The sequence below is a fragment of the Sciurus vulgaris genome (assembly GCF_902686455.1).
Source record: "Sciurus vulgaris genome assembly, chromosome: 9".
Classification (NCBI taxonomy): Eukaryota; Metazoa; Chordata; class Mammalia; order Rodentia; family Sciuridae; genus Sciurus; species Sciurus vulgaris.
The window spans coordinates 103,929,271-103,955,706 of NC_136469.1; the positions used below are offsets into that span (position 1 = coordinate 103,929,271).

At 32.4% G+C, this 26,436-nt stretch overlaps 1 protein-coding gene and 1 pseudogene across 24 annotated transcripts in view; one reads left to right on the forward strand and one right to left on the reverse strand.

Moving 5' to 3' along the window:
- The window catches only part of LOC306669896 (DGAT1/2-independent enzyme synthesizing storage lipids-like), a 497,646-nt pseudogene that overhangs the window by 217,741 nt on the left and 253,469 nt on the right, over positions 1-26,436 (forward strand). The gene's annotated exons all lie outside the window — the stretch shown is intronic.
- FIP1L1 (factor interacting with PAPOLA and CPSF1) overlaps positions 1-26,436 on the reverse strand; it is a 67,579-nt gene that overhangs the window by 35,131 nt on the left and 6,012 nt on the right. For 7 of the 23 annotated variants that reach the window (XM_079154058.1, XM_079154061.1, XM_079154062.1 and 4 more), the window contains 7 exons: positions 25,937-26,040; positions 20,900-20,964; positions 20,098-20,205; positions 19,603-19,733; positions 19,245-19,313; positions 13,325-13,434; positions 7,053-7,160 (listed from right to left, as the gene is read on the reverse strand). In XM_079154058.1, the coding sequence (XP_079010184.1) occupies positions 7,053-7,160; positions 13,325-13,434; positions 19,245-19,313; positions 19,603-19,733; positions 20,098-20,205; positions 20,900-20,964; positions 25,937-26,040 (695 nt within the window). The remainder of the gene's footprint in view (positions 1-7,052; positions 7,161-13,324; positions 13,435-19,244; positions 19,314-19,602; positions 19,734-20,097; positions 20,206-20,899; positions 20,965-25,936; positions 26,041-26,436) is intronic. The other 16 variants (XM_079154064.1, XM_079154059.1, XM_079154052.1 and 13 more) reach the window with 3 other exon arrangements.

Genomic DNA, 26,436 nt, shown 5'->3' on the forward strand with positions numbered 1-26,436 from the left:
TTAAAAGAATGGATAAATCACATATTCTTATGGAAATCTATTTTTCTCATAGTAGAGTTTCTAATAAGAATTGGGTGGCAGACAGTTCAGAGGTCTATTCTCCAGGGAAAAAACTAGAATGTAGTGATTTCATATTACCAAATTAAAGACAGATATATTTGGCATGATGTCTAAGTTAGATCATGTATCTAAAGAGATGGCTGTACAGTTTTGCACAGAAATTGGTATAACATCTTTTTAAGCATCTTTTTTAAGGAAAGCAATGAGCCTTGAAAGACAAGTAGGATGGAGTCAGACAATGAGAAGGAAGGATATTTTAGATGGAGGAAAAAGTATGAGTCAAGAAGGATGTGGGGAAAATATTTTTACATATAGAATTTCTACTGGGCAAACATATATCACTCTGCTTACATAATATTTATCACTCTGCAGCATAATTCACCTGACAGTGGTTACCAACAAAAGACTTTCAAAAAGCAGAGAATATAAATTAAGTGAAAAGCCCATAAACAACTCTATTGGTTATAAAATGCTATGCCAGTTTATCATAGCTAAATCTATCATTTTATTTAGAAATTCAAAATGCCTAGCCAGCATTTGATCTTAATGTTTATGCCCAGCTAGGGGTTGTGGCTCAGTGGTACAGCACTTGCCTAGAATGTGTGAGTCACTGAGTTCGATTCTCAGCACCACATACAAATAAATAAATAAAAATAAATAAAGGTCCATCAACAACTTAAAAATATTAAAGACTTTACATTTAAATGATTCTCAATTTTGCCTGTATCAGAATTATTCATAGAATCCTGATGCCCAAAAGAATTAGAAAGACACTTCTCAAATGAAGAAATACAAATGGCCAACAAATATATGAAAAAAAGTTCAACATCATTAGCAATTAGTAAAATGCAAATTAATACTACATGGAGATTTCCATCTCACACCAATCAGAATGGAAGTCATCAAGAACAGAAATACATGCTGAGAGGACGTGGAGAAAAAGGAATGCTTTTTACACTTTTGGTGGAATTGTAAATTACAACCACTATGGAAATTATTATGGAGGTTTCTCAAAACACTAGGCACGGAGCCACCATAAGACCCAACTATACCACTCCTTGGTATTTATCCTAAAGAATTAAAGTCATCATACTATAGTGATATAAGCATACCCATGTTTATTTACAGCAGCTCAGTTCACAATAGACACACTATAGAACCAGCGTAGGTGAGCATCAACACACAAATGGATAAAGAAAATGTAGTATATATACACAAAAGTTTTATTCAGCCATACGAAAAATGAAATGATGTCATTGGTAGGAAAATGCATGGAACCAGAAACCATTATGCTAAGCAAAGTCAAACTCAGAAGGTCAAGGGACTTATGTTTTCTGATATACATAAGCTAGAGACAAAAAGACAAGAAATAGGGGGCAGATCTCATGGAAAGCAAAGGGAGATTTGTAGAGGAAATACAAGGGGTGGGAAGCATAGATGGTGGGAAAGTGCTAGGGGTGATACTGGCCAAACTCTTATATTGTGTGTGTGTGTACAAATATGTAACAACAAATCTCATTATTATGTACAACTATAATGCACCAATAAAATATGGAGGAAAAAAAAAAAAAAAAAAAGAATCCTGATGCCCAGAGTGCACACCACACCATTTAAAACAGGGCCTAAGCATCAATAATTTTTTTGAGGTCTCCCAAGTAATTTCAACATACAGCCCAAGTGAAGACTACAACATAAAAGGCACATTCAAAGAAGAGACCTACAGATATTTGATTCTCCTCTTGAAGGAATTTAAAGTAGTTGTTGAAAATTAATATTTAATGCTTTACTGCCCAATAAATACAAAGCCATACTATCAAGATCTACTAATTAAGGACATAACTCATTACATATTTTATACTTATCTTTTTTTGTGAACTGACATAATATTGCTTCTATATCTGTGCTTGTGTTCTGCTTTCATCAGTACAATTTTCTCTAGAGTGCACACATTTGTAAAGAAAATTTAATATATTCTAGTGTTCGGATGGATTTATTAAAAAAAAAAATCCTAACTAGAAAAACAACATACTTCCAAATAACAAATCACAGAATTCAAAACTATCTTAAGGATGTGTAATTTGTTTTTTTCTAAGCACCAATTTTAAAGAGATGGATAAAGCCTGGGATAAAAACAAGATCACCATTTATGGTGGCACATGCTTGTAAACCCAGCAACACAGGAGGGTAAGGCAGAAGGATCTAAAATTTCACAACAGCCTGGACAACTAAGTGAGACTCTATCTCAAAATAAAAACTAAAAAGGGCTGGAAATGTAGCTCAGTGGTAGTACGCCCCAGGTTCAATCCCCAGTACCCACTATTTGGTATATATACAAAAGATCTAAAATCAGCATACTACAGGGACACAGTCACATCCATGTTTATAGTAGCAACATTCACAATAGCCAAGCTATGGAACCAACCTAGGTTACCCTCAACGGATGAATGAACAAAGAAAACATGGTATATATGCACAATGAGTATTACTTAGCCATAAAGAAGAATAAAATTATGGCATTTGCCAGGAAATGGATGAACTGGAGATTATCATGCTAAGTGAAAAAGTCAGACCTAGGAAATCATAGGTCAAATATTTTTTCTGATACGTGGAAGCTAGTTCAAAACAAGAAAAGCAGGGAGAGGATTCAATCAAAATGGAAGAAGGATTAGTGCAGTAGAGAAAGGGGATTGAGAAGAAGAGGGGAAAGACAGGACAAGTGAAGGACAGTAGAATGAATCTGACCTAACTTTCCCATGTACATATATGAATACACCACAGTGAATTTCATAATTATGTATATCCAAAGGACACTGATTTAAAAAAAATTAAGTAAATAGCAAAAAAAAATCAGTAGAGGAAAAGGAACAGGGAAAAGGAGAAAGGAAGGAAAAGGGGAAGTACTGAGGACCGAATCAGAGAAAATTATATTCCATACTTTTATAATCATGTCAAAATGAATTCTTATGTTATAACTAAAAAGAACCAATTACAAAATGAATTTACACAAAAAATTTACAATCATTTCAAAATAGAAAAAAGAAAAAATCAGAGAACCAAGCAGAACCAACACTAACTGGGTGCCTAACTTTATCTTATGAGCCCTAAAGTAGGTGCTTTCACAAGCTTAGAAGTTATTTAATCTTTACAAAAACACTGCAAATGAGGCATAAATTCAACTTACTTCATTTTTATGATGTGCCAAAAGGCTCTTTTGCATACTAAAGTTACAGCAGCAGGATTCAGTTTCTATATACCCCACTCCAGTGCGACTTTTCCAACTTAGTATGCCCTTCCCCTTCTTCCAGAAAACAATATTTTCCACACTAATTTTCTGGAGCCTGAATTTGTGAAAAATTATTTTTTAAGCTCTATTTACAACAAAAGGCTTTGAATGCTGAAAGATGAAATATGCTCAAACTGACTCACTGCAGGGCATAAAACTGTTCATTAATGCAATCAAGTTTATTCATTTTTGTAAAGAGCTTGCAATAAAGTTTTACCTGCAGTATTTATGCTTAAATTCATGCTTTAAAATGTATCAGTGACAGCGAAAAATCACAGCTCTCCAAGAAACTTTTTAAAAAATAACAAAGGCCTCCATACATCCAATCACACAAAATCCTACATGCTATAAATTATAGCAGCATGCACAGTGCTCAAGTACCCTAAGGTCTGTCTCATCAACGCATAAAAGCAGTTATGTATGAACAGAAGAAGTGATTTTTAGGTATAATGTGCATTAAACATCCAGTTTTATTACAAGTTCCGTGCTTCTCTATTATACAAGGTACAAGCAGGTTTCAATATATTTGTGATTCAACATTTAAAAGCAATTTTTAGTAATCTTCATTGAAGAATATGAATCAGTTAAAAAGTATTCTGATATAGGAACATAAACTTAAAAAACAAAAACCAGAATCTGAAACTCATTATCTAAAAGAAGAAGAATTGGGTACTATAAAATGGAAATTTAGAAATAAACTGGATATTAGGGTAGGTGATAGCCAACTATCAATGAATAATATGAATTTCAATTTTCTGTGATTACTAAAACTGCTTCAAATCTTCTTACTAATTGGTTTCCTAAGTCTTACAAATTTGAATATATGAAGCAAACTTATACCAATAATATGCCATTGTTATACAGAATTAGCTTAAAGAATACTATTTGAAATGTTTGAAAAACATTCTTTTACAAATTAAGAGTAATTATTGTGAGGCTAGAAGTCCAAGGCTTCAAATATAGTAGCTTATTAAAAGAATTTCAACCTTCAGATTTAAAAAATGCCTCAAAGTCCACATTTCTCAAAAACATTAAATACAAGAGCTGAGCTGGGCATGGTGGCACACTCCTGTAATCCCAGCAATTCTGGAGGCTAATTCTTGGCAGGAGGACGCCAAGTTCAAGGCCAGCCTCAGCAACTTGGCGAGACCCTAAGCAACTTAGGAAGACCCTGTTTTGATATAAAAAATATAAAGGGAGTTAGGGGCATAGCTCAGCACTGCAAAAAAATAAAGGTATAATGTCTATCTACAACTAAAATATTTTAAAAAAGGGCAGACATGTGGCTCAGTGGTTAAGTCCCCCTGGGTTCAAACTGTGGTACCAAAAAAACTCAAAACAGAAAAAAAAACAAGAGCTGGAATCTAGTTTTCTATTTTAACAGTAGGTTTGTGTGTGTATACACACTCTACATACAAATGCACAAAATGAATGTTTAAAAAGAGAAAAAAAGCTCTTACCTAGGGAATTTATCTTTGGAATTTTCAAAAATATGAAAATGTACTGAAAATAGTGTCCACATTCCTATTACATATATTTCCCAAGATAATCACCAAGTCAGAATGGCAGAATGGAGAGTTTTCTGTGTTTCCAAAGCAGCATTTTTAGGGGGAGAAGGGAGTATAGGGATGAGATGCATCATTTTTAGGTAGGAGAACCAATATTCTCCCTATAAACCAGCCATTTTACTTCAAGAAATAAAGTATTATATCAAAAGCAAAATAAATTTTTTTAAAATTCTAAGTAAATGACTGATATAAAAGGAATTTTAGATGTTAAAACAATGGTACAAAACGAACAAATACAAAGTTTTTAAAACTAAAGTCCTGTATTCCTATGATACTGCCCACAAAGATTAACTTGCCTACACTGAAGGGATTCTAGCTCAGGTTATGTTGTTTACCTGTGAATCAGGGCAAATTCTCCTATTCCACTGTAAACCAGGGACTAACCAGAAAATAAAGAATTTAAGGACCATAGGAATAGGCAGGCAATCCAGATTACATAGCCTAGCCCCCAACATTTTACACACGTGGTAATGAAGAAATAGAGACTTCAGGAACTATTTAGTTCACAAAGGGAGTTAGATAAAACTATACTTGAGATCTAAATCCAAAACTTAGCCATGAGATAGTTAAGAAAATTAGCTACTCTTTATATACAAAGATGGTTCTTTATCAATAGTAGCATAAAAATGGATTTATAATTAAAATTCTTACTGTCTATTAAATAGGTTGTTCATGTTACTGACCACTTTAAAGACAATTCCAAGTATTTCTCTATGCACTAAATCAGGTTAGTAATAGAGAAATTATATGATTAGTGTGTATTAAAATTTTGGATTCCATAGAGACATCAAGTATGAAAACGTTCATGCATTTTAGTCCACATTTGTTAAAAGTTTTCTTTACTCAAGGTAGCTCTTGAAATTTCTCAAGTAGAATTTTAGTGACAGATAAAGTCATAGTATACAATACATACGAAATAGTCAATGAATACTCTTAAAATAAGATATATAAACTTTCATTCTGTAACCTGCTAAAGCAACACTAATCTGAAAATACAGATAACACATTTTTTTTCTGTATTAGTTACTACAGTTTGAAAATTCTTTATAGTGTCAAAATTTTTTTTTACTGAGAGGAGTACCTATTTTGACAAAGTCTAAGTTTATTCTCTCCTAACAAGAAATTCTATTAATTGACTAGAAATTCTTTTAACTCATGGGGAATTTATAATTAAGACTCAATAGAAAAAGAAATCTAAGAAATCAGATTTTGACAGTGTTTCTTCCTTTTGCTTTTTTTAAGGTATTATGATCAAAGGCATCATCATAAGATATATATTTATAAGTTTTTAAAAACAAGTTGTATAGGAATAAAGTCTAAAATTCTGTAACAAAAACAAAACAGAGTAAAATTACCCTTACAATACAACAGTTATTTAAAACTTCTAAGATTACAGTTGGAAGCCATCTTGGTCTTTATTTCCAGGTCAGGCACTGAAGCATAATCTCTCAGACTGATTACTACTGGCAATGCATTTTCACATCCTAACAGTTGCTTCTCATTATATTCCTTAGGAATAAAGTTATTTTATTTTACATGCCTAGAGAAATGATAATTTCTGCTAAGCTTGTATGCTTTATACATATAAAATTTAGAAAATAAACCAAAATTCTGTGGAGGTAAACCATGAGTCAAAGCATTACAATAAAGGAAATAGTACATGCCAGGACAGATGATAGACCCACTTACTGGAATAATAGGTTTATATACTATTGTTTGGTATAAAGATTGAAAAGATTAAGTGGAGTCAAATTTTACAGGTCCTGAATACTGTCACAAAGGTTAGATTTTATTCCATAGGTAGTAAAAAACACCTGGGAATGTTTTAACAGGACATGATATGAAAAAGAAGAGATAACCTGCAGCAAGGGGGAAAGAAAAATATTTACTGACCACCCATTAATGTGATTTAATGCAATTTATTATGTATTATAAAAAGCCAGAAGGATGAGTGGCAAGACACATGCTAGGCCTTCATTAATAAGGTAAGTGAAAAACTCTTAACTATACTCTGAGAGAACATAATATAGGGGGTAAAAATATGGTACAGATTAATCAAAATTTGTTATCTTACTAATGAGACAAAACAACACTGATGATCTAAACATCAGGGAGTATCCAATGTTTAAAAATAGCCTTACCTTAGATCAGGTGATTCGGCCCTCCCATATCGATCCTGCCACTTCCCAACGCTTGAATTGGCTTTTCTGGAGGCAGTACTTGTCTGAGACTGAGAAGAGGTGCTGTTTCTGGTGAGATAAATTTTCTATGTTTTTTCTTATATATTGTTGTCTCTGACCCCCCTTGTTCTGTTTTTCTTTTCTTTTTTTCCTTTTCCCCCTTGACATGCTTTTTCTCAAGTTCTTTAACATGTTCCTATAGTATCATTCTTTTCAAGTCATATAATATACCTGTGTGGTACTAAGATTACTGACATTTAAATACAGATGTGTTATCAATATATTATAAACTTTAGAATATTTTTAGAAATACTCAACATAGTATGATGTCAAAATGTAGAAATATAAAAAGTACCAAGCACTTAGTTCAGGTTAAAATACATTATCAAGAAATAAATTTCTGTGACTATGAATTAATAACATTAATTTCTGCAGTTTCACAAAATCTTATTCAAAATTTTGGTATTTCTTTCCCTACATTTTTCAGTAACAGATATGGGTATTGTTAGTGGAATCAGTTAAGAATAACACTGTAATTATTTTTAGAAAAACCTATATACTACATATATTCTATTAAAATTCCATTTCAAAGTAAAATTCCAAAGTTTATTTCAGCCCCAGTGACATAACCCATAAAAAGTTCAGCTATTTACACTCTTAATAATCCGTTAAGAGATTAATAAAATGCTCATGCAAAGAAACCAGAAAAATATATATACTTATATATCTGCTTTTTTATGCAAAAAAAGACACAGGAAAAACAAACAAGAAACAACATGAAATGAAATCTCACAAGAATAAAACAAGAATGACCAAGTATTTATATACCTTTGGATACCCTTGCCTTTGAAGCAATTTTTAATATTTAACACAAGCAAAAAATAAAATTATCATCAGTAACCATGGAAAAAAAGAAGTGCTAAAAGTGAAAACAGATATAATGAAACAAATATTTTAAATAACCACTGAAGGAAACCTTTGAACACAATATTTTGACTATGCACCTTTAATCTAAAATTTAAAAAAAAAGGAAATGCAAACAAATCTTGAACTCTATTTATTGAGTTTGCTTTTTGTAATGTAAGTGTAGAGGTTCTGAATCCATTTTATGTGTATTTGAAGATCAATCAAATAAGTATTTATAAAGCTTTTGAGAATTAAGTTCTCTCCATGAGAAAAACAAGATGCAACAAGGTATAATGAAAAGAAGGGAATTAGGAACTGTGGTGTTGAACTGAATGTAAAAGAAATATAATTTTGAGATTGAAATCTTACAAAAAGAACAGATATATGACAATTCCACATTGAAATTTTTTTCCCCCTGGGTGCTGAAAAGGCCTGGAAATAATGATACTCCAGTACAATGAGCATAGCTGGCCCTCTGATCTTATTTTTTAATTACCATTTCCCACTACGAGGTACCAGAGTGCCTTCAAGAAAGGGCTGCTTCTTGGGAAAAAGCAGGGAGAGTACAAGATATGCCTGGAATATCTTGGTAATGCCAAATAATAAAGAATTTTAAAAAAAAAGAGAAGATAGTGACATGTCTAAAAGTTACAGAAGCCAATTTGCAGAGAGCTCCCACTGACCTAGTTTGGTACAATTTGACCATCAAAATGAATTAGAGTACATATAAATCATTCATATGCTTTATACACCACATACACAAATAAGCCCTATTTATAAAGCACACATACATTCTCTATCACACATAAGAATTAATAAATCTAAGCGATAATAAGTGAGGTAGATGAGAAACCTCATTTTAAAAGTAGAATGCCAACTAATGAATATGAAGAGAAATACAGTTACATAATCATTTGTAACCACTATTTTGCAGTCAATATAGTAGTAACTTAAGTAAAACCCATTGATGGATGCTAAAATTCTTGGGAAGTTTGTAAAGGAATGAAGTATATACACCTACTTTCCCCACAAAATTATTATGTACAAAGGGGGAAACAGCAACTTTGCAGTGCAGAAATCTGAAGGATGCCACCCACAAGATAAGTGATTAGTTATTATCACTAATAAAATAATGGGACAAAGTGATATCATGTATCTCCAGGTGATGCACTGAGGACAGAAACTCACTTACATATTACTACTGTGCCAAGGGCAAAGCCTAAATCTAATAACAAGGAAACATTAGGCAAACTTAGATTGAAGGATCATCTGCAAATCAACTGAATTGTACTCTTCTAAAATTCAATGCCACAATATATACAATGAAAGGCTGAGCAGATTTTCCAGATTTGTAAATAAAGAGTCAAAAGAATTAAATATAATGAATGATCCAAGGCTGAATTCTAAATCCAGAAGGAAAGAAAAGAACTGCAATAAAGGATTTACTAGAATAACTGGTAAAACTTACAACCTATATAGATAAAATTACTATTAGATTTTTCTCATTTTGATAACTGTGCCCTATGATTTATGTAACAATGTCCTTGCTCTTAAGAAAAACAGCAAAATATTTAAGGGTAGAGGGAAATAAAGCTCACAATTAACATGCAAATTGTTCAGAAAGAAAAATATTTCTGAGAAATTAAAGTGCAAGTACAACATGTTAGTACATATGGAAATTTTTTGTTATGTTTCTTCCAACTCTTTGGAAGTTTGAATTTTTGTCAAAATAAAACATTAAGAAAATAAAAACAACAAATGAAGTGGGCAAAATGGGAACTTTAGGAGAATGGTAATGTTCCATTTATCAATCTATGTAATGATTTTCATGGTTATGTTCAGTTTGTTAAAACTTATCAAGCTATGAATTGATAATGTCTCTTTTCTGTATGTATGTACTTCAAAAGAGGTAAATAATAAAAAACCTTTTAAAGATGAAGCGGAATTTCTGATATAGTAAATACTACCATTTTAAGTGTAACAATCTGCTGGGCAGTATAGGAAATAAGAACCTCAGTCTTCTTAAAATAAGGAACAAAAAATGTTCTTTAAAAAAGGTTCTGTGCAAACATACCAACATCTGTAAATCAGTAAGACAATCTAAGATTTTCGCAATGGAAATATAGTGATTACATCAATACTCAAATCATCATTACTCAAATACCTATTTTGTAGCATCTATTATGTTTTAATATATGATGTTATTTTCTTCTCCCTAAAGTCAATAAAATTTTACTTCCAGAGATTTTACCCAATCTCCCCAAATATAATGAATGAAAATTATATTAATTTTTTAAAAAATCCATAATTTCACATTGACTAAGAAGTATCCTTTTGGTCAAATGAAGATGAATCCAGTGAACAATTTTTCCAAGTACGTCATGTCCTTTATACACAAAAGTAACAGCATTCACATGCTAAGGGTTGCAGAGATAATATTCACCTTTTCTTTAGTAGGGATGGGTCCGCTAATTTTTCCATTCTTCCTTTACCTAGTTATTATTGTTCCTTGCCCATTTGTTTTCTCCCATCTCTTCTTATCCATATGTCATTACTGTCTCCATCTCTACTCAGTACATGTTTACCCGGTATAATCTACACTCTTGTTAAAAACTCTAGGTACTCTTCAACACATAATTGAAAAAGATGAGAGAAAAACTTTTCCCATCTCCATTATTCACCTACCTACATACACCAGGCCCCTGAGCCTACATTCTCTCCTGTTACTATGACTGAATTGTGCATTGTCCACGTTCCTACTTTAAGGATAACCTCAGCATATCAATGTTACATCCTATCCCCTCTGGTCTTATTAAGGACACTGTTTTACAACAACTGCCTGCTTCTTGCTTGTTGCATCATCAATTTCTCCTCTAGTAACTTAAACCCTAAATGTACAAAATGCTTCAATTTCTTTCACCATGAAAAAACCTCCTGACTCCATACCTCCCTCCAGATACTGTTCTTGGCCCTGGCCCCCACCAAAAAATTAGTCTTTAAAATTTTTTCAGATTTTTTTTTTCCTAACTCCCCTCCTCCCATTCTTTCTTAAACTCATTCTAGTCTTTAATCTTTACATCACTGAAAGGATCCCAGCCAGGATCACCAATGGCCTTCACATTTGAAAATTTAATAGTTATTCCCAATCTTCATCTTCTTGACCAATCAGTAATTAATGTTTGGTAGTTGATCCTTCCTTTTTAAAACACACCCTTTTAAAGACATACAATGGGTTTTCTTATACTTCACTAGTCAATCCTCCTCGTCTCTTCTTGCTGACTTCCCTTATTCTTCTGACCTGCAAGGAATACCTCAAGGCTCTGTACTCTTACTCTCTACTGATAATTCTTTTATAGTCTAACTCCATTTCATAGCTTCATTTAATACTAAACAGTGTTCATCTCAAATTGGTATCTCTAGCCAATACTCTTCCCCTGTACTCCAGATCCACATTTCCAACATTCCACTCAGATTTCCATTTGTATGTTGAATAGGCAACTCAATTTTATTATGCCCTAAACTGAACTCTTACAGTCTTCCCCTTCTGAAGTCACTCCTCCTATAATCTTTTCTGTTTCAGTAACTACGACTCCATCATTCCACTTGCATTAAGTACAGCGAAAACCTTGTATTCATGCTTGACTGTTCTCTAAGATCTATACTAAATCCAACAAGATAGGCTACTGGTGTACCTTTTGAAATATATCCAGTATGTGATCACTTCTCACCATCCCCACCACTATCATGTTAGTCCAAATCACCACTCTCTCATACTTAGATAATTGCTATAACTTCCCAATTGGACCATTTCCTCTCTTAATCACTCTATAGGATGTTCAAAGTAAAGCAACTCAACTGAGACTTAATACCTAAATCAGATTATCTTATTGCTCCATTCAAAATTTGACAATGGCTCCCCATTTATTTCAATAGGAAAAGCTAAAGTTCTTATAATAGGGCAAGGTCATATATAATCTGACCCAAAGTTAAACAACAAAACAAAAAGCAATATACAGAAAACCTGATACTGGTTTTTAAATAGTTTAATTATAACACCAAACATCAACAGAGTATCATCTACGTACCGACCACTATTCTGAAATACTTCACATAAATGAATGCATTTAACATATACAACTATATGGTTAGGGAAGTGCTATTACTATATTTTAGAGATTAAGAAATCCAAACCTAACACAATGAGGGAGTTTACCCAAAGACACACAACTATTAAGTTTCAGAGCCAGAAGTGTAATTACTCTTGAAGTGTAATTCCAATTCCAAGCTCTTAACTATACTACAAAACATCATAAACTCAACAAATAAAAGTTGATCCCTTAAAAAAGGGAATATCCAAAGGAATACTATGTATTAAAAAAAAATCAATATCCCAAGTTCTTTTCATTTTATGAGATTGCATTTAGTTTATAATCACATTCGGATTTGTCTAAGGCAACTGATAAAAATCTTGGTTCACTTTCTGACAACTAATTTTGGCTAAAATCAAGAACCTTTACATAAGGGTTAAACTATATGCTCCCATAAGGTTTCTTCCTGTACTGATATATTATGAAGTATAATATTATGACAATAAAAAATTATAAAATAAAAACAAAATTGTACAAAATAAATTTAAACAAGTAATGCAATAGGTACATAAGTTGGCTGAGAACTAGAAATTGCTGGGTTCACCTGTTTCAGGACCAGACTTCAATCATTATCTAACCCAAGATTAAACTACCGACATCATCAAACTTCTAAAGACTTAGCCTTTCCTTTGCCCTTTTCCTTGTAATGGGGAAACAGATAAGCATTTATCACAAATGAGTAAAAAAGGACATTTTTCCAGCATGTTTGCCTGTTAGATCTAGTACCTTGTGAACACAAAATTAGGTATTACCACATAAAATCAAAAGAAAAAATGGTTTTAATTTGAAAGATTGTCCAGACTGACATTTCTACCACCTCTTTTACTAAGATCAGCAAAACACTTAGATGTAGGAAGTCAAATAAATCTTAAAGAATAATATGCACAGACAACAGCAAGATCATTCCCACCTTTAATAAGATTACTATCTTCATATGTATATATAACTATATACTGTACTTCATTCCTTGCTTACCCAGGGTTTCTTTTTCCTTCTTCTTCCAGATGCAACGGCACCCAGACTACATTTTCACAAAGAATTCATTTTGTACTAAAAGTACAAAGTTCTAGTTTTTGTTGGTAGAACACTGGGAAATGAACTTTATACTTACTACAGCACAAATACAATATAAAAGACACCAATGCCTTAAAATAATTGAGTTACAACTGTCTTACTAACCTGCTTGGTGGGAGTCCAGTCTTGAACAAAGATGGAGGAGAAGTAAACTCAGCTTTTGTAGATGGAAGTGCTGCTTCTTTCTCTGAATTTCCAGTTCTGCCCTGCTGTACCTTAAAAAAAAAAAAAAAAAAAAATCAAGAACATTAGCTTGTTTGTTTAATATAAAAAATAAGATGTTAAAATAAGTTCATACATTTTATTTGAAGTTATATATAAAAAATGATTTATGGCTAAATTTTTATTAAAATTAACTTCTTTTAAATTAGTCTTAGGTGAAAGGCATCAAGATGGATTATGGAATCAAAATGTTCCAACTACTAAAATGTTAATTTTGTCACTTTGATCTCAATAAATTAAAACTCTTGGAACTTCCACAAATTATTTCTGATCTATACAAATGAGTCCAAAATATTCAGTTATGACTCCATCTGTCAGAGTTCAAGAAAGGCCTTAAAGAAGTTTCTCCATCTGTGTTCACTCCCCTCATCTAAAACAATTTTGGTCATTTTAGCCATTCTGCCCATTTTCTATTTAAACTCACTGCAACATGAATACAAATACTCTGTCCCTAATCCATACCATTTCTCCCATTTTCCCATCACCATTATCAGTACCACCATCTTCCAGTTCTACAGATCTAAAAGCTTAACGTCAATTTTGTCTCCTTCATACCTTTTCAATCTCTATACTAATTTCCAAACCAAGTGTTCATGTAATCTATTATTTGTCAAAGATTTGTCTACCCATTTTCTGCTCCCATCAGATCCTCTGAATATGTTCTAGTCATACTCCTCTAGACTGATGTTTATGCTCTTTTGCTTTTATCTCAACTTCTATCTTAAAATCATCATCAAATTGATAATTTAAACAAAGTTGTCCTGCACTTAAGTAACATCACACTATATTTTAGGCCCTAAATTCTATGGTCCTTGTTCCATCTAAATTTAGCATTGCTATCCTTTCCCAAAGGCAAAGGCCAAGAGAATCTCAGATATTTGACTCTACTATATTTGAACAATTGATTTGATTCCAGAAGTCATTAATTATGTGAAAAAAAACCTTGTTTTTAAGCCATTACAGTTAGACCACTTATTAATTATATTAGTTAGTGCCCAGCATGTCTATTTAAAATGCACTGATCCTAAAGCGATAAGGATCAGCACTAAGGTAATGGAGACAGAACAACTGAAATACATTTGATAGAGACATGACAGGTAAAACTGACAGGAAAACTAAACATAATTCATTCACCATTTACTAACCACCAAGTATCTACTATGTACCAGAAGCTGAGACATCAGAGAGAAATACAATAGTATCTCAAAACCTCAGGGACAAAAAGACCTAGAACTATGCAATACAATAAATGCTATGAAAAATACGGGGAAAAGACGCTATGAGAACGTTAGAAAAAAATAACATTGTTCTGTCTAAGGATATCAGGAATACTCAGACTTGATATTATGTTCCCAATGAACACAATAAATTTATATCCAACATCTTACTTGTCCAACTGACATCTTAAAGATGCTTGGTCAAAGAACTTTTGATTTTCCCCTATCTGATCCTCTCTGAGTCTTCCTCATATAAATAAATGGCTCTATTGTCTACTAAATTTCTCAAGGAAAACAAAACAGCACTAAGTATTAACAATGTCAGATTACAATACGTCAACTTTACCTTTCAAACATATACAAAATCCCACCATTTATTATAAAGACCCCTCCTAAAACCCGTCAACCCACCAATACAATCTCAGTCATTCTGCTAAATGAAATGCTCTCTCCACTTTTACCTCTCTAAAATCCATCCTCCACATACAGCCAAAGCAATTAAAATTCAAGTTTAAATCAACTCCTGTCTCTTCACTGCCCCAAACTGCCCAAGCTTCCTATCGCAACTAGGGGAAAAAAAAAAAAAAAAAAAAATCAAAGACCTGCCAGCCTACAAGGGCTACATAGTAAGGGCCCTGTCTACTACTCTGACATTGTTTTCCTCTATTCTTCCCCAAATAATCTTTACTATGCCCACTGATAATGGGTATAGTCATTTTTCATATAAGTTACGACTCTGTAAGGGTTTTTACACTAGATGGTCCATCTGTTTGGAATGCCCTCTCTACAGAACTCATGGCTTTCTCCTTCTAATCAAGAATAGCAGTTTCCCAATCCCTTATCTATGGTTTCACTTTCTGCATTTTCATTTACCACTGGTTAAAAGCAGTCAAAAATATTAAATGAAAAATTCCAAAATTAAATGATTAGTAAACTGTGCAATGACAGTAGACAAAATCCTGAATATTCTAACTTCATCCTATCTAGGATATGAATAATCCCTTTGCCCAGTACATGCACACTGTCTATGCTACTTGTACATTAACAATTTAGCTGTCTGGAACACTGGATCAACTGTGGTGGTATCATATTTCTCATGTTCCTAATGTTTACTTTACTGAATAATAATCCCTAAGAGCAAGAGTAGTGATGCTGGCAAGTTGAAGATGCAAAGCGAAGCTGTAATATGCTTCCATTAAATGGAAAAGTAAATGTTCTAGATTTAGTAAGGAAAGAAAATACAAGTATGCTGAAGTTACTAAGATATACAGTATAATAAGATATTTTGAGAGGTCATTCACATAATTTTTATCACAATATATTGTTATGATTGTTCTATTTTATTACTGTCTGGCTCTGCCTAATTAATATATTATACTTTATCAAGGGTACGTATAGGAAACTTTATCATAAGATCCAAGAGGTCTTGTAGTGTATTCCTGCAGATATGGGAGGACTACTGTCATTCAAATTTGCTCATTAGAGTGGCCTTCCCTCACCATTCCCAATCTCTATCACTTTTTCCCATAGAATTTCTCACTGGTATCATTATCTGAAAGTATCTTATTTTATGATTACTGTCTGTTGCCAGTTTACAGGATCTCTGAAGACATGGTCTATGTATAACAAATGTGTATCTTAAGTACCTAGAGACCAATATCTGGTATGCAACAACAACTCAATAAATATTTGACTTTGGAACTTAGTTTAAATGTCACTTCTTCTAAATCCTTCAGAAGACATGGAGTTTATAACCAAAGTAATTTTGGCTAGGTGACTCCAGAGGCTGAGGCAGGAGATCACAAGTTCAAGACCAGCCTGAGCAACTTACTCAGACCTGGGCTCAAAACTGAAAAAAAAAAAAAAAAAAAAAAAAGGAGGAGGGGCACCGGGGATGTAGTTCAGTGGTAGAGTTCCCTGAGTTCAATTCAAGCACACGCATCACATGCGCACACACAACTGTATATAATCTTTGGTATTATTATTTTTCCCATGAAGACAGATAAACTACAAGACAATGGCACCTATGTCTACTATGACCCCATTGAGAAAAGACTGAGAAAAGAGGCAGGAGAGGGTGTAAGAGAGAAAAATGGAGGGCAGCACAGAAAAAAAAAAATTATAATAGGCAGGAAAGATAGGACATCAGGCAGGGCAGATTTTTTAAAACATAAAAATTTCTTGTGCTTCCTAACTTTTATCCGTAATTTCTTCATAATATACTCATCATATGATACAATTCTGAAAATCCTCACATTCTAGCAAACTTTCTCATCAAACTGAATTACCATTATCCACTTATTAATCTTCAGACCCACCACTCAGGATTACAGACTCAAAACATGTCTAACCAGAACATAATGAAATTATTACTTCATACGACCTAAGAGTTTAAAATTCACTATGACTGTATTCTAAAAACAAATCCATACCAGATCTTGAAATATAAACAAAACAATTAAAATCTATTAACTAGAAAAGTTAAATATTCAGTCAAATGATGCTACCCAAGTACCAAAAGTTTGGGAATTGTTTTTTGAATTTTTCTTCAGTCCGTCACAGCAGCATTTATAAAAGTTTAATGTGAACAATATTTATAACAAAATTTAAGAAAATAGTGGTATACTTAAAAATTTTAGAATATTTAAGAAAATAGTGGTATACTTAAATGCTAGATTATATGACTATTCAAAATTATAACTATCAAAAAATTTTAATAACCTAGCAAAACATTTACCAAATAAGGTTAGGGTGAATAAAGGAAAAGGGCAAAGTCATAAATGATCACAATATTGTTTCAATTCACAAGAACAAAAAATTTGGGAGAGCAATGACATTTAAGACTTTGAAAACAGATGAGGGAAATAGTAACTAACTGAGCAGAACAGAAAGCTGAATCCTGAGTTGCTAAGAGGAAAGCAAAGACATACTGATCAGATATGGCAGAACCCAAAAGGTTCAGAAACTGAAAACTGCAGCTCCCACAAGATTTGAATCAGCCAGGCATATACCCTCTAGGCACAATACTGGAATGCCTTCTTTAAAAAATCTTATTACCACAAAAAGAAGGGGGAAAAAGCAAACAACCTAAAGATACTAATGTGAAAAAAGCTTAATCCTATAGGAACTTTCAATCAACTTTTAGTAGCCCACTCTGAAGTGAATGGCCAACAATCAATAAACATCTGAGAAAAGTCCAAGTCAGAAGCCAAAAATAACATCAAAAACCAACTTAAAGAAAACACACTATTCGGAATTAAAAAAAAAAAAAAAAAAAAAAAACATAATCATAAACACAAACATATCCTGTTAAAAATATAACAGCAGGTTACCATCCGTAAGAGCCAACCCCTGAGTTTTTACTGTTTTTAAAAGTCTACTTACTGTAAAAGAAAATGAAAATGTACACAGAAGCTGAGTTTATAACAAGTCTCATTTCTGTTAGAAGAAAAAAAACACCACTGCAAACAAATGAGTTAAGACAACTTTTCTATCTCATCATCATAATCAAGTACAACAAAATACTCAATGCCTAAGTAGACAATGTCACCAAAAAGAACCTGTTGACCCTTTAAAATATGGAAGACCTTATCAAGTACTTTCAATATATTTACAACAGAACAAGAACTAAATACTTACCCATAGTAGGATGTAAATTTAAAATTTAATTCTCTATACAGAACTGTGTCCAGCAGAGCGGCTATCTGCGGGTATAGCACATGTATTGCATAAGGCAGTATTTTAGTGGACAGGGCTACAGTCCCAAAAGGGGCAGAGTTCCACATATGCAGACCACAAAAGTTCCATGAGTATTTTTCCCAGTCTAAAAGTCACTCCCAATCTTCACCCCACTGTCACTCAAAGTAAGAATCAAATATTAAGGGAAAGAAAGAGAAGACTACCCAACCAAATTTCAAGTATGAAAATATATTAACTTTTAAACTGGGTGTATGATCATACCATGGCATGGAGAAGCCAGAAGTCAGACTTGATACCTAAAGTGGTAATCAACCTTCAAGTTCCTCACATAAACCTACTCCTTGTAAGTGTTAATTTTAAAAATCAAAGCAATGGCTTTATCCCTTCTTACTGTGGGGTCTTAGAGACTCTCAGAAAATGTGTAAAATTCTTGAAAACATTTTGATGTACAAGAGACATTACACTGATTTCAGTGTCATACATATAGAAAACATACCACCATTCTTACCTTTTTTTTTTTTAAAGAAAATTAGAAAAAATAAGCTTTCAATTCTGCTGATAAAAATTAGAGCATAAGCTACAATGACAGCTTAAACTGTAACCATCAACTTTTATCTCCTACAAATAAATGTGCTATACTCAAAATAAAACCACAACATATAGCAAAGAATAGTTTAACTCGGCATTTGTTAGTATAATAGGCTAAAAATTCACATGCTTGCAAAAGTGGAGATAAAACAATCAGCAAATTTGTAAGTCACCAGGAAGCTGAAGGTTTGGGAAAAAAGATAGCTATTTCTACTTTAAATCTGACTCTTCAGTAGTGGTATGGAGCAGACTCAAGAACAAAAAATGAGAGCAACCAAGGATAATTTACTAAAATTCACCTTAAAAAGATTGAATCTGCCATCTTGGATCTCTGCACCTGGTGTAACTTCCATAGTACAGTCTTCGGCCTAAGTTAAATAACATATTCCCCATTAAGATACCACACAAGTTTTAATTGATAGGCCATATAAAGACAAACTAGCTGTGGCTTGTTTGTGACTTGAAACTAAGAACATAAAATAATCATTATTAAGAAACTCTGAAAAGGAAGAGAAAAAAACAAACAGTGAAAAGAATGAAAATTTTAAACTATCATGTAACATTTAACCACCTTTATAGGGAAAATGTGACTTATTTGGGGAGTAAAAGTGGGCCAGTAAAAACAGGCAGGCATATTCTGGAATATTTACTAATTACCGTAATTTTATTTGTAGTAGAAGTAACTGGTATAACTTCAAGTCCCATTCGTATCCTCTTTTGTTTTTCACAGTAAGCTTTCCAAGTATCTTCATTGAACCCATAATTAAAGTAATCAGAAAGATCAGCACCTAAAGACAATATGGACTTTTAGTATGCAAATATTTAAATGCTATATACAGCATCAAAAATACAATGAACTACTAAAACATAAAAGTACCACCCCTTCTAATTATACTAGTTCTCAAAATTACTCAAAACAAGAACTACAGAACATTTTGATCAAAATTATTTCCTTTAGAAATAGCACTATAATAATTATGCAAGTCAACACCTAGTTATTCAGGACCACAGGAAGATTTAATAATACAAGTCCTTATTATTCATCATTCGCTTAAGACAAAAAAAATGACCTAAGTTGATGCTCAAAAATACATTTCTGATAACATTAAACTATAAATTTTTTGAAATTTATATAATCCACAATAATCTTACCAGGTTTCCGCCATGGTTTATCTTCAAAAGAATCCAAATCTACCTCCAAGAGTGGAACTCCATTAATGCTTCCAGGTGCATCAAGGTCTACCCCTTTGACCTTTGTTCCTATTTCACAGAAAGACAAAATGGTAAAGGAACTACATTACCAAGAAGGTGGGAGATACCACAGACCAAGAGAAAACACTGACACCTTTTTGTACTCTTGGCACAAAAAAACTGGTGAAGGTCCCAAACAAACATTAGAATAATGTTCATCATAAATAAAAGTAGAGGACCTCAAGCTCTATGGTGTAACTATACAATTAATTAAATGGAAAGATTAGGGACATATTACTTATAAATAAGGGATTACTACACCAATAGGAAGTAACATAACATAAATGTCCATTTTGAAATCACTGCTTTTGAATAGCCTAGGAGTGAAGAAAAGTTTTACTTTTGCTAAAGCCTGTAAAATAAATCAAAGAAAAAATAAATGAAAACTATATAGTTAGAACAGCCTAAAATGTTTGCTATCTGGCCCTTTACAGAAAAAGTTTGCAAATGTCTGTGATACATAGTTAAACACTGTTCATTAAAAGAACTATTACAGTGGCTGGAGTTGTGACTCAGTGGCACAGCACTTGCCTCTGAGGCCCTGGGTTCAATTCTCAGCACCACATATAAGTAAAATAAAAGATCCACTGACAACTAAAGAAAAATTTTTGTTTTAAAAAGAGAGCTATTACAATCTACTTATGATCTATTCAAGATATGAGCCTTATTTTCCTATTGATGCAACTGCAAATAAAAATTTTACCTGTAGTTCCATAAACTCTTCCCCCTGTCTTGATATTAAGATTTACAGGTGCTGTACCATAACTCCTAAAAAATAAATAAATAAATAAAAATTATACTGAGAAACAAAGTACACAAACCAATAAAATATTTAATGTTATGTACCCACATAGTAAATAGACTGAAACTGACTCACACGTTTTAGAAAACACTCCACACTAATATAAAAATTCTGTCACCTGCTTAACAAAAGATAAAGACAAATATGTTGTACAAATTTGATTTGTTTCCCTCTCTAAAGTTTCCCTAACACTAAGTCAACATCCCATTGTTGCAAACTTTACCAGAAATTTGGCTGGGAAGAAAGAATAGTTTATATGTCTTTGTTTTATTCTCTTGCCTCCTACTTATTCAACATACAGCAATCCTGCTAGACTGATATTTTTCCACCTTGTTCCTAAACCCAGTGGTCTTTAGTGCTTCCCATATTTTATGCTACTGACAAAACCTCTTTCAAATGCCCATGAATTTTGTTCATAAAAAAGAATGCATTTGGGTTGAGGTTGTGGCTCAGTTGTAGAGTGCTTGCCTGGAATGTGTGAGGCAGGGGGTTTGATTCTCGGCACCACATATAAATAAAGGACCATTGACAACTAAAAAATATTTTTTAAAAAATGCATTTCTATGAAATTTTAAAATGGCCAGGCATGGTGGCACATGCCTATAATGCCAGAGGCTCAGGAGGCTGAGACAGGAGGATTAAAGGAGGATCCTGAATTCAAAGTCAGCCTCAGCAAAAGTGAGGCACTAAGCAACTCAGTGAGACCCTATCTCTACATAAAATACAAAATAGGGCTGGTGATGTGGCTCAGTGGTCGAGTGCCCCCGAGATCAATCTCTGGTACACCATCCCCAAAAAATAAATAAGAAGGGCTGGGGGTGTGGCTCAGTGGTTAAGAACCCTTGAGTTCACTCCCTGGTACCAAAAAATAAGTCTGGGGTAAAAGCAGAAGTATCTGTTGGTGGTATATGGTTAACGATTGAAATGGTACAAGGAGAAAATTTCTGGCATACTTGTAACATTTCATATGTTGATCTAGGCTGTGGTTATATGAATACATACATTTCAAAAAATTATTGAACAGCACTTTTTTAATAAAAACAAGTCGGACTAACCCGTGTTCAAATACAAGTTTTGTCAACTACTAGTTATATAATTTTGTCCAAGTCACTTAGCCCCCATAAATCTTTTATAAATTTTATAGGTTAAAATTAACTTTAAGGTTAAGTTCAAAGTTTTCTTGGTGAGCCAAGTAGACTGGATGATTCATTGCTTTTTATCTGCCTAATAACTACCTGTATCTTTTGTCTCCAATTTATTCAATTTATGGAACTTAGGTTCAATTAGATTACCATTGTCATTTTTGTTTTTTTACTTTAAAAAAAGTACAAATGCAATAAAATATACAAATAATTGTATCAAACAATTATAGTTCCACTGGGATAAGCGCATAAAGCATAAAGTAGCCCAAATTAAATTGTTACTCTCAAGCAATATTATCATTACCAACTAGCAATGTTTAATTTTCTTAGACTGATCAATTCATTTAAAAAATGTCTACTGAGCATGAAAATAAGTCCAATATGTTTTTAAGTTAAGGAGGGAAAAGGAGGAGCTAGACAAACATGGTTTCAGTTTTCATGATGCTTACATTTCAACAACCTAAGTTCAACACAGTAAAGGCTTCTTAGGAATACATATGATGTGTGTGTATATATATGAATATTTATGACCATGACCATATATATACACAGTATGATGAATACAAGTTCTAGTTTGAAAGACTAGTGCACAAATATCAAGGATTATCTTTAAACTGTCCTCTAATAGGTTTGCTACAGGATAAACATTTATAAATGGCTTAACCGCAAGTGTTCAATAAATGAACTTCTTTGTTTCTTACTCAGCAACTCCATTCCTTATTCTGCCTCTTAAAACATCACTTTTCTTTATTAAGCCACCAAGCCTTTTAGTCATTGTGTGCAGAGAAGCTTAGCTATATGGAAAACTGCACTTAAATAATCTACACATGTCCCTTCTCCCACAAGTCTCAGGCTACACCAAATGCTGGATCTAATGGGCTTGCATTTTCTCAAGAAACTTTAAAATAAATGTAAAATGGAAGTATTTCAACCTGCTCCTCCCATATACCCTTAATTAACTACTCTAAAAACCTTTAAGTCACTGAGTCAATAGTCTCTTCTTTATTCACAACCAACCAATAAACCATGTTACTTTAGTACTCACTCAAATATACTTTGTTTTCCTATTCATCTCTATACTACTGCCGCTGGCTTAATTAAAAGTTATCATCTCACCTGGACAGATATGAGTATATTAGCGAAGTTCTTATCAAATCCATTCCAACTACTGCTACTCAGATTTATCTTTTCACATAATCTGTGTCCTGCCTAAAAACCTTTACAGGCTTCCTAAGGGTAAGGTATCCTAATTCCTTCCATAAGCTGTTTCAACCATCCCTTTCCTTAACCTTATCTTCCAATCATGTAGTTCCTCTAAGTTATGCTTCTACTATGTCTATTTTATTAGCAGTGCCCTCTAATTCTTGATTAATTCTGATTCTTATCAAGAATCACTCAAGTAAGTTCAAATGTTACATCTAGGATCATCTCTTCAACACCTGTGGGCTTTCAGCAACTCTCGAAGCTTTCAAATCATTGTTATGTGCTTCTATTTTAGCATCATATTGCACTGAAAGTATTTGCTTACTTACTGACTTCCTCCCTACTTCTTAAAAAAAAAAAAAAAAAAAAAAAAAAAAACCTACTAACTTCTGTATTTCCATCACCAGTTAAGAAGTTCAGAAATCAAAAATTGTTGTTTCCTTGTAACTATACCTAAATAGTTAACCTTATCTTTAGGAAAGAAAAATTTTCATGGTGAAACTTTAACAAGAGTTTTTTGTATAATGACTAAGATAGAATATGTAAAAACAATGCAATCAACCACTGATGGTTTAATGTAGGCACACTTTCTATGCTCCTTTATACAATGCCAAATTATGTCTTTAAAAAGTTTACTGAATAAATGAATAGATGACTCAGAGATAGCTAACAAACTACTTCCCCAAGTAAGATAAATTATTCTACTTTTGAGATTTAAACTTTATGTGTAAAATGAACTTGTAACAAAAACATGTTACCTTAAAAAATGCTATGTCTTTATAGAAGGTTGGTTGCTTTTATATTTTAAAAAAAATGCTATTTTTGTACTTTCTACTTTGTTCCATTTTAGCATCTGGAGATATTTCCCTTGAAAACTGAAACAAAGTCAGTGAGAAAATAATACTTTGTGCACAGAATTTTCAGAAGCAAATTTAAAGGGCAATTTGTGTTCAAGAGACAATACTAAACTGGTTTAACTTTCAATTTATAGTATCTCCAGATACTGAAATTAAGCAAACTACATTCTTCAAAAAGGCCTGTAAATTAGTTTTGAAATGCATTAAAATAGATGGACTAACAAACAGATAAAGGTAAGGGCAGACACACACGAGTTAATGTAAACATTGCAAAGTGCAGATGATACAATCTTTGTGATGGGTGAGTATACAAAGGTCAATTCCTCCCTTCAGGTTTTTGAATATTTTAAAATTTTCATCATCAAATGTTGCAGGGGGAAAAAAAATCTACAGTTGTCAATTTATTTGATAAACATCTACTGAATACTTACTATATGTAAGGCAATGTGAGGAAAAGGAAAATCCATAGACCATAATTTCTACTCTAAATGAGTTGAGAGTCTAAAAGTGATGAACATATACAAGCATAACTATTAATTCATGAAACTAAAAAGTGCTGTAATAAATAAAGTTCAGATAAAGTACTATGAAAATACACGTACATTTAACATTTGCATGCAATTCCTACTAAAAAGAAACTGATCAAATTTTAAAAATTGCCATTTGCTTTAAATTCCCTGAAACTTAAAAATACAAATAAGTCAACATAACAAAATCTGCTTACATATGCAATGATTATCACAACGCAAATGGTAAAAGCCTACTGGAAGACCTACTAGTATTGTATTACAATCCAAAAGTAATTATTTACCTTCCCAAGTTGGAATGAAGAGCACATTAAGAGTTTTCACCAATATAAGTGATTGAGCCTCTTTCTCTACCCTGTTTGCTAAAAAGTTGCTAAGATTTTTAAACCAAATGGGTACCCATGATCATAATGCAAAGCTGACTATGACAATTACTGAATTTCAACATCCAAGATTCCTGAAATTAATAATTTTGTAGAAAATGGCTCTACTGAAGAAATGGAGTAGTAAGAAGTACATAGATATATTGATGGATTCCAGATAACCCTGTTTAATAAACTACAGTAAAATTAATGAGGTTATTTTATGCATCCAATGCACAAGGTTTAGTAATCATAATATACAACCAATATGAAAAACAAAAAAAGTGACTTTAATTCTACCACCACAACTAAATCTCAATCTATACTTTAAAGCATTCCCTTTCAGCCCTTTCAGATTTCTATGTGCTCAATGAATCATAAACATTTACTTGGTCCAGTTTATGAAGTATAAAACTTGACACCAACGCACTGGCCTAATGGATAATTTGAAAAATAATTCTGAAGAACAAAAAGAAATACATTTAATATTGTTTTTACTAGACAAAAATTTAAAACTAAATTAAGATTTGGATAAGTAATAAAATAAAAGAATTAGAGGCAAATTACAATTTAAGGATTTCCAATTCTAACCAAAATATTCATAGCATTCAACTGTTTTATGAAAATACTTTAAGTGCATGAATCAAAACTACTTCTTCCATTTAACTAATTAACTGTATCTTTAGGAAAGAAATATCTGCAGAGTAAAATTGTAACAGGTATTCTTTCATATTACATTAAGATAGAAAATGTAAAACAATGAAATCAACCACTGACAATTTGATATGATCACAGTATCTTAGCTATTCAGCTTTCACATAAATATTAGCTAATTAAAATAACTTACCCATACTGTGGTGCTCCTGTTTTAATATCCCCTATGGTGACATGAACATCATCCTCGTCATCATCACTGTCACTATCACTATCATCTTCAGTCTCAGTCACTTTCTATAACCAACACAAAAAATAAAACACATTGAATAAGCTATTTCAAAATTTTTCTATTTTATTATTTGTTTTTTAATGACTAAAAATAAAACCATCTTGTTTTGAGATATAGTTTTAGAGAAAAAAGTTACAAGCTCATAGAGCTGCTACCTATATTTCGATTCATTCATAAATAACTTTGATGTTCTACCCAATGTCTTTTTTTCAGCATCACCTTCTCTTGGTAAATAACACCTCATTTTTTTGTTTTGTTTTACTATTTATGACTGCCCTTCTTATAAAAGGATCTAAGGCAATATAAGAGATCCACAAAATTATTTTTAAAAAGAGCATTATTGACAAAAATATGAATAAAAGGAAAACAATTTTTTAAGATTCAGTGTCAAACTTAAAAAG